Here is a 9,948-nt window from a genome sequence, read left to right as displayed (position 1 = left end):
CATATTTATAAGAATAGAAAGACATATCAACTAATCACATTTCACAGTTATATAAAATATATATAATCAATTTATATATAGACCTGTAAATGAGCTCTATAAAAATTGACTGAGACTGAAACTGAACCTCACTGAAACTCTTTATATCGTATCAGAAAAATCCAAAGAATCGAGATGAATAGTAAACAGCAAGCTCACTTGAGCAAAACAATGGAAGAAAACGAATTTACATGGGAACTACTTTCAATTGTTTCTCATAATTAGGTACCCACATAAGTGAGGAAACGGTCAACCAGTTTGTTTACAACGTGAGGCAATCGAGATGCGCTTGTAGCAATCATATAACTTTCGATTTGAAGGTGTCTTCATAACGCACTTCCGGCTTTCGCATTAAACTTTTTCATACTTTTAGGTTCTACCAAGTAAATGTGGTCAATTTTGGCTTAGACAAAACAGTGATATTTATCGCTCAGTGCTCAGTTAAAATTGGCTACCAGTGGGATCACGACAGGTTTGGAAAGTGAAAAGATAATTTCACGAAGGCTGTGTGAAAATACACTGGGGTGTGTTCAGACACAGCAATTCTAAGAAGCGTCGCTTAGCCTTGGGAATATATCCATTATAAATATAAACGGCCCTCGAGCTATGTGTAGCGCTGTGGAACATTCCTAATTTCTTCACGGTCATTCGACTACGATTCATGAATCCTTTCTTTCTTCCTCCTTTCTTTCTCTCCTTTTTAAAAATATTTGAATTTGACGAATTGACTGATTTCAGTTAATTGACTGAGAATTTACAGGTCTATATATATAATAAACATCAAATAGATAATTCAAATAATGCTGTCGAATGAATTTAAATAAAACCAATGTGATTCAATTTAGTATGTATCATATGTTAGTTATTAAAAGTAAATGTGTTTAGAACAATATAAAGTGATTTCGCTAATCATGGCACAAAAGTGGTAAAGTTATAAATCAATCTAAGTAGATAACAAATCTACCAGGAAAAAATACCAAAATGATAGATACTCATTTTTCTTTTATTTTAAAAATCAAAACGAGCCCCTTACAAACTTATACATAAAGTTGTTTACAATCTTTCACATATGCCAGATGTGATTCAGAGTCAATTGCTAAGTGGATTGATCCATTATTGTACCATTGCCATTTGAGACAAAAAGACAGAAATTCTAAATAGGTACCAATAACGTTTGAGGCAGCCTGAGGATAGCTTATGAAACATATACAAAGTCCGCAAAATTTAACGACAATAATAAATTCCAGAAGTTCGTTTATATACGAGAAAATCTTGAATGATTTAGTTTCATATGTACATCAATGAGCACTTAATATCAATCATTTACTTAATGTAGTCAGTCCCTCCATGCCCCCCACCCCCCAACCCCTCTCTCTCTCTCTCTCTCTCTCTCTCTCTCTCTCTCTCTTGCTTTCATACAACCATTCGAACACTTTATTGGCAGTTCATGCTTGGTGTACAAAATGAGTATTACTTATTTGTTACATTAATTTGTCAATAATCCATGTTTGATGCATTTTGGACATGCCATGGGTTTCAAACCCGACCTGTGAAGCAAGTGCTGTAGTAATGGCGTTGAATTTGGTAGCCTCTGTGGCCCAGAAGAGAGTTGGGAGACCATGGAGGGAACGGTTTCTGTCCTGAAAACAGACTCTGGATAATGGTGGCCGCATGTAAATAGCACAAACTTGGATTGATTGTCTGATATAAGGGAAAACAACACAAGTTATGTTCAAGAATAGATCAAAATGAATAAAAGAAAAAAAAATTCCAAATACTTTAAATACAAACAAAACATTAATACAAACAATACAAGAAGGAAACAAGCGAAAAAACAAAAAGCAATGCGAAAAGTGAAGAAACTTGAAAATACTACTACTACTATTACTACTACTACTACTACTACTGCTGTTGCTGCTGCTGCTTCTCCTGCTACTACTACTATAACTACGAATACGACTACTACTACTACTATTACTGCTGCTGCTTCTCCTGCTACTACTACTGTTACTACGAATATGACTACTACCACTACTACTACTACTACTACTGATGCTACTACCCCTGCTACTACTACTACTATTACTACTACTGCTGCTGCTTCTCCTGCTACTACTACTATTACTACGAATACGACTACTACTACTACTACTTCTACCACTACTACTACCACCACCAACAACAACAGCTCCAATCCTGAAACCTGGTGCATACAGTTATAACAGGAAAGGGTAATCTTTACTTTGACAAGAGCATTGGACAAATACTTAGCAAAAAATATTAATCCGAATATAAGCACGATCCGGCTATAAGCACACTCTGCTTGATTCCAGGAGAACGTGCTTATAAAGAGAGACCACTATAATAATAATAATAATAATAATAATAATAATAATAATAATAATAATAATAATAATAATAATAATAATAATATAATAATAATAATAATAATAATAATAATAATAATAATAATAATAATAATAACAAAAGAAGAAGAAGAAGAAGAAGAAGAAGAAGAAGAAGAAGAAGAAGAAGAAGAAGAAGAAGAAGAAGAAGAAGAAGAAGAAGAAGAAGAAGAAGAAATAGAAGAAAGAAGAAGACAAAGATGATGAGGAGGAGGGAAAAGAGAGGGTGGAAAGGAGGAGGATGGAAAGAAAAAAGAGGAGAAAGAGAAGAAGGGGAAGGAAGATTTCTTCAAATTTTGCTTCATTTTAACCTTTTATCTTTTTATCTATTGTTGTTACCTTTAGTAGAAAGGGCCTCTGCTTGGTCTTGCATATGCTCTATTTGACTATGGGTCAGACTGATGAAACCTGGATCTTTCCTCATATTTCTGATATTAAAACAAGAAATGAATCTATGACTAGTTCATTGCATCGAATAGGTCATATTATAGAAATAATTAGTATCATTACAACAACAACAACAACACTAATATGATGATGATGATGATGATGATGATGATGATGATGATGATGATGATGATGATGATGATGATGATGATGAATAATAATAATAATAAAAAATAATAATAATAATAATAATAATAATAATAATAATAATAATAATAATAATAATAATAATAATAATAATAATAATAATAATAATAATAATAATAATAATAATAATAATAATAATAAATATGTGCTTTGCAGTCGATAACAAGGTACCTTGCCCCGGCTCACTTCACTGCAACTAAAACCTAAAACTTCTGTTTTTCCTAGACATAGACCCTAAGGACAAACATTCCTGTAATCTAAGAGCCTCTCCAAATATCATCCATGCACACTGCTACAAAACATTCCATGCACACTGCTACAAAACCTTCACGTGACCAATTTTAGAATATGCCAATACCATCTGGAGCCCGTATCACCTAAAAGCTTTTTTGTATCACGCATTAGAAATGGCAAATGGGAGACTAACCAGGGATATACGATTTCTCATCTCAATCGAGTTCCTCATCAGTGTTTAAAAGCCTGAGCTTTGACATATATCACAATTATATTAAAGTTGACTTCACAGAAAGTGTTAAACATGTTTCCAGACCAATGAGAAGACTTGGATAAAATAGAGCAATTCTAACATCAAGATAAAAAATCATCACAATTCCTTAGTCAAACTAAGTAATCTCATTCCAAGACAAAGACAGAAAACAACTTGGAAAACAGATATATATATATATATATATATATATATATATATATATATATATATATATATATATATATATATATATATATATATATATATATATATATATATATATATATATATATATATATAGGACACAGCAATGACCTCCCTGCCCACTATGGGAGTTAAAAAACAACCCCACCAAGAATGATAATGGGATAAAGCATAGAAGTACCTTAAGATATCAGCCCATAGACGATCCTGGGAGGTTCTTTTCTGCTGTGGATTAACCAATCTGTCACCTCTGATTGAGCTGCTTCCTTCTTTCTTGTCACTGCTTATTTGTGAAGGAAGACCAAGGTCAGATGTAAGGGATGTGCCAGGATTTTTCATGCAGAAGTTGAGAACTTTAAGTGAAAAGTTGCTTGAAAATAACAAAGCTCCAGGCAAGTCCTTATCCCCCAATTCGTCTTGGAGCTGGGTTGGAGGGCTATTGAGAGGAAAAGCAAGCGAAGCGCATATAAATAACTCTTGGATTTTATATTTTGTTAGTCTTTTTTGAAAACTTACTTTTTATTATATTGCAAAAAAATGTGAGAAATGGATAGAACAGGGTTAACAAAACATACCTTTCATAATACACAAATGAAACACTTTTCCATTTAAAAACTTACTTCAACATTGTCTTGATCAACCAAGAGGACAGCACAGACAAATGTTCTGTAAACACGATTTCCAATTCTTTAATTGGAAAACTGTTATGCCTCCAGAAATCTAAAATCTTAAGAACGAAAAAGAAACAAAAAACAACAGTCACACCAAAATGACTCCACACCTCATGTCAGTCTAATGTTCTACCTTGGCTAAATTCAATAAAACAAATTTAATTGGTAAAAGCACTCTTTTAAAAAAAACAAATGGGTTGTGGAAAGAATTCTGCTATAGACTATAATAACAAGCAAACGTTACTATTCCTTTAATACTTGTATGTACTCAAACTGCATGGACCTTATTTTTATTAATTTTTAAGGATTTTACGAATCTTACGACACATTAAGGTCATTTCAGCGATAGTGAATAGGAAGAAAATGAAATAGTAAAATAAATTCTAGATTTAAAATTGAAAGCACACAAGAAAAAAAATAAGACCAAGGGAAATGGTTAAAAAAGGAAACAGCTGTAGATTACATGAGCACACGATCAGTGTACTTAGTTAGAGATCACCTAAAAGTCTCATCCAGACACAAGCACAGAACCCCAGTGAGGAATACACTCAAATGTTTACAAACCATTATAATATAATCAAAACAAGAAATGTTACAGTACACAACAGAGAGATGAATTATAAGGAAAAAAAAAACCATCTCCAAAAACTAAAACTATACATATGACTGTTTTCCTCCCAGTCAAGAGTCTGACCAGGGCCAGGACAAAACTTAGTCATGTTATTCCAAGACAAAGACAGAATGCAAATTGGAAAACAGATATAGGGGGATAGAAGACCAGTTATGACCTTCCTGCCCACTTTCAAAGGTCACAAAACTCTACCCAACTGCATGGCTCTAAAGAACTGGGATGAAATTTTTCTATCACCAAACCATACTTCACTCTCATCAGGGCAGAATAATAATTTGAGCAGTAATAATGTTAATAAAAAAAACATGTGAAAAAATTTTCCTGGTGTGGTCTCACTTGTCAATGAAAAAATGAAAAATATAATTTGTCTACGGAAATGAATTTGAAATATAAATAAAAATTCTAAAAATGTATGTAAACTTAGGATGCTTAATTAAAAACGTAGCTTATGTAATACTGGTGAGGCCTTACATGATAATTTAGAATATCCTGTTTTCTTTCATTAATTCATTATGGGGGGAAGGGGGGTTCTAACAAGGACTTACCTCTTCACACAAGCTAGTCAATTCTTTATTACGCATTTTCTTGGGAATGACTTTTTGGATGGCCAGTCTGGTTTAAAAGATAAAAAAGCTAAAACATGTGAAAAGATAAATAAAGAAAACATAACTTTAAAAGGTATTACGAAAAAAATAAATATTTTCAAAGATTAAAAAAAAATGTCAGTTGTTAATCCAAAAATAAAAATTAAAACTGAAAATCATACTAAATAACCTTGCCAAAAAACTATTAAACAAATACACAGGTACAGACATAAACATACACACACACAATGGGTATACACACACACACACAATATATATATATATATATATAATATATATATATATATATATATATATATATATATATATATATATATATAATATATATATATATATATCCCAGTACATTCTTTTCCAGAAAGTTCACTCGACCTCAGAGTGAGGTATATATTTATATAGCAACACTTAACATGTAGGACGAGACATGACGCTTGTTAGGCAATATTACAATTTTTTGCTGACAGAGACAACACTGTTAACGACCAGGTATTCATTTTATACCTGAGTACAGTGGGAGAATGTGAGTAAAGAGCCTATTCCAAAGACTCAACTATGCGCTGATCAATTAGTTCTACATTATACAACTCCTATTTCTAAAATTACTCAATATCAAAGAGAGAATTGGCTTCAATAGAGAAGGATGTTGTCATACTTGATATGATGGGATACCAGATGAACACACAGACTGATTACGTCATGAGATGGGTTTGATTTCATATTTTCAATGACTGCAAGAAACCTGTAATGTAAGGCCTGAGAAAAATAAATAAAACAAGATCATTACAAAGGATGGAGGGTTTTATGAATCTTTTAGAATCTTTTTGCTTATTTTGAATTTTAAAATATCCAAATGATTCATTCAGCAGCATATAGTCTCATCTCATCATCATCATCATAATAATAATAATAATAATAATAATAAAATAATAATAATAATAATAATAATAATAATAATAATAATAATAATAATAATAATAATAATAATAATGATAATGATAATAATAATAATATGAATAGTCATAATGCACATTTATCAAGTGGTAAAGCAATAGCCTTACAAGCAAAGAGATCTGTATCAATCTACAGCACAATGAAATTTTTTTATTGACCTCCCTATTCGTCAAGCAAATATTGGGTAGTTGTATCCAAAGGATAGCTAACAACTGCTATTGTCCATTCAGTGTTAAAGAAACTGGGATTGACTCTCCAACTCAGTGAGTCTTATGATTCTAAAATACTTCTTTCTTTTATGGGGAGACACCAATATCCCTTTCACGTCAATGCAATTTTAACCTCTCATTATCATCACTAGCACACAAATATACAGACAATGTAACAGCCATACATATCTGCTGATACCACTACCAGGAGCATCACAAATAAATCTCATATTACCTCGACGTAATCTTCCTCCAGGCAACATATATGGGCTGCAGTCACCCAGTCTCCGAAGTCAACACTCTTCTGCAGACAAAATTTTGTTCCCAAAATATTCTCAAACACCTGCAAAGGAAAGATTGTAGAAAAGTCATATAATCTCTTTAAAAAGTTGTTTAAATAGTTCTCTCACATAACGTATAGGATGCATCCTTTTGCTTAAATGAAAAGTTTGCTCAATATTAATTGACATGATGATGATGATGATGGTGATGATGATGATGATGATGATGATGATGATGATGATAATGATACTATATTATTATCATTATTATTATCATTAATAATAAAAATAATAATATTAATGAGAAGAAGAAAAAGGAGGAGGAGAAGAAGAAGACGAAGAAGAAGAAGAAGAAGAAGAAGAAGAAGAAGAAGAAGAAGAGAGAAGAAGAAGAAGAAGAAGAAGAAGAAGAAGAAGAAGAGAAGAAGAAGAAGAAGAAGAAGAAGAAGAAGAAGAAGAAGAAGAAGAAGAAGAAGAAGAAGAAGAAGAAGAAGAAGAAGAAGAAGAAGAAGAAGACGAAGAAGAAGAAGAAGAAGAAGAAGAAGAAGAAGAAGAAGAAGAAGAAGAAGAAGAAGAAGAAGAAGAAGGAGAAGAAGAAAACGAATAAGAATACTATTACTATACTACTACTACTACTACTACTACTACTACTACTACTACTACTACTACTACTACTACTACTAACACTACTACTACTACCATAATAATAATAATAATAATAATAATAATAATAATAATAATAATAATAATATAATAATAATAATAATAATAATATATATATATATATACTTTATTCATCCGAAAAAATGGAAATTCGTTTACAGACGTGGATGCACAAAAATGTATAAACACAAATTTGAGAATCTATTATCTTACGAAGTCTCCACACATATCCCTCTTTTTTCTTCCTGCAGGAGAAGAACTTTTATTTTTTTGTTTTCGGCAATACTCCTTCAGGATATGGGATGCAGACAGTTTGAATTGTCTCCCTCGCAGGGGTAGAAAGTCCCTTATCTATGTGTTACATATTATTATTATTATCATTATTATTATTATTATTATTATTATTATTATTATTATTATTATTATTATTATTATGATGATGATATGAGACTATGTGCTGCGATTTTTATAGCATTGCTTGTAACTGTTGTATATTTTATGAATATTATATTATATTTAATGTTTATTTTGTTTTAATTAGCCTCGTATTTTCATCAATTAGTTCATGACAGTGTATAAATGTGTGCTAATATAACGATGAATTTGTAACATTATGATAATTTCCATTCAGGTTCAATAACGCATATATATCTTTTCTTAAATAAGTGATGAGTAATCTCAGAACTTTTAAAAACACTAAGCACCACTATCACAAAGTCAATATAACATAAATACAACCAAACGGGAAATAGCATATATATATATATATATATATATATATATATATATATATATATATATATATATATATATATATATATATATATATATATATTATATATAACATATCCGATAGTATATGAAAAATCCAATTAACATAATGAAAAACACAATAACTTGCACTAATTAATTAGATAAAGCTAGACGCATCCAACCTTCTTGACAGTCCAACATGAACTGGCAGTCATATGATTCTTCATTTGTAATGCAATTCGGAATTGGCGTACAAGGCAGAGTTAGTTGGGTTTTTTTAGTTGCATGGTTTGCGATTGAGATTATTGAAATGTGAACTGCTTTGTCTTTCCTTTATTCTAATATATAAGCCATTGTTATCTACAAAGCAAATTTCAAAAATTATAGTTTGCATCTCGTAGATGCGAGTCTTTCATCATCATTTGTCAATTAAAATTCCTTTCCATCGAAGAGAAATAAAAAAATCCCTAAGAAAGTAAAGAAAAAAATAATAAAACAAAAACAACCAGTCCCTGGTTCAACTTAGAATGCATTATTTCAAAACAATTTGGATAAAGTAACCAAAATAAATTTAGCCTCTACCTTCAGCGTAATAGGGACAACAATACTTGGATAAGATCCATGTCCAAAATTGTCCAGGTCAGGAATGCTGCCCATGACACTCAGGCAGTCTGGATTCTCCGCCTCCACCTGGACATGGAAATCGATAAAGATGTGGAGAAAATAAAATTGAAAGAACTGTGCTCCAGAATGATCTAATGTGTTCTCGCAAAATATATTATTCTCAAGAAGGGGGGGGGGGGGGGGGGGGGGGAAAGGGGAGAGACCGAGAAAGAGCAAGCTGTTAGTGTGCAAGGGAGGAGAGAGAGAGTGAGAGGGAGACAGAAAGGGGCGAGATAAAGAGACAAGAATATGAAATAGTGAGATGAAATGTAAACCGAAACCTGAGGGCTGATGTATAGCTGATCAAAACGATTAGAACTAAGAATTCAAGAGAGTGATCCAGTATCCCCCCCCCCCCCCCCCCCCCTTCTTCTATTAAAAAAGATGAATTTACAAAGGGAAGGAAAGGGGGGGGGTGGATAGAGAGAGAGAGAGAGAGAGAGAGAGAGAGAGAGAGAGAGAGAGAGAGAGAGAGAGAGAGAGAGAGAGAGAGAGAGAGAGAGAGAGAGAGAGAGAGAGAGAGAGAGAGAGAGAGAGAGAGAGAGAGAGAGAGAGAGAGAGAGAGAGAGAGAGAGAGAGAGAGAGAGAGAGAGAGAGAGACAGGAACAATGATGGATATATTTAATTTGAGGTAAGAGATAAGCAAAAACCATAACAAGGCTGACCTAAATGTACAAAAGAGATAGAGAAATATTGGCTCATTTAGGAACGTCTAGCTTAATAAGCATAGGGCTTTTTCATCATTTGAAAGTGAGAGAATAATCAATTTTAAGTAACTAAATAAATCCACTA

At 32.1% G+C, this 9,948-nt stretch overlaps 1 protein-coding gene across 4 annotated transcripts in view; it reads right to left on the bottom strand.

Annotated features, from left to right (window-relative positions):
* Positions 1–736: 736 nt before the first annotated feature.
* Positions 737–9,948, bottom strand: part of LOC144974925 (uncharacterized) — a 55,170-nt gene continuing 45,958 nt past the window's right edge. For all 4 annotated transcript variants that reach the window (XM_078918439.1, XM_078918438.1, XM_078918441.1 and 1 more), the window contains 8 exons: positions 9,076–9,183; positions 7,032–7,139; positions 6,289–6,389; positions 5,577–5,643; positions 4,350–4,456; positions 3,911–4,165; positions 2,784–2,872; positions 737–1,740 (listed from right to left, as the gene is read on the bottom strand). In XM_078918439.1, the coding sequence (XP_078774565.1) occupies positions 1,526–1,740; positions 2,784–2,872; positions 3,911–4,165; positions 4,350–4,456; positions 5,577–5,643; positions 6,289–6,389; positions 7,032–7,139; positions 9,076–9,183 (1,050 nt within the window). In that variant the 3' untranslated portion in view covers positions 737–1,525. The remainder of the gene's footprint in view (positions 1,741–2,783; positions 2,873–3,910; positions 4,166–4,349; positions 4,457–5,576; positions 5,644–6,288; positions 6,390–7,031; positions 7,140–9,075; positions 9,184–9,948) is intronic.

The sequence above is a fragment of the Berghia stephanieae genome, chromosome 6 (genome assembly GCF_034508935.2).
Source record: "Berghia stephanieae isolate SIO BIC M18660-M18661 chromosome 6, UCSD_Bste_1.3, whole genome shotgun sequence".
Lineage (NCBI taxonomy): Eukaryota > Metazoa > Mollusca > Gastropoda > Nudibranchia > Aeolidiidae > Berghia > Berghia stephanieae.
The sequence above is the reverse complement of the archived record's forward strand: the minus strand, read 5'-3'. Positions and strand labels throughout refer to the sequence as shown.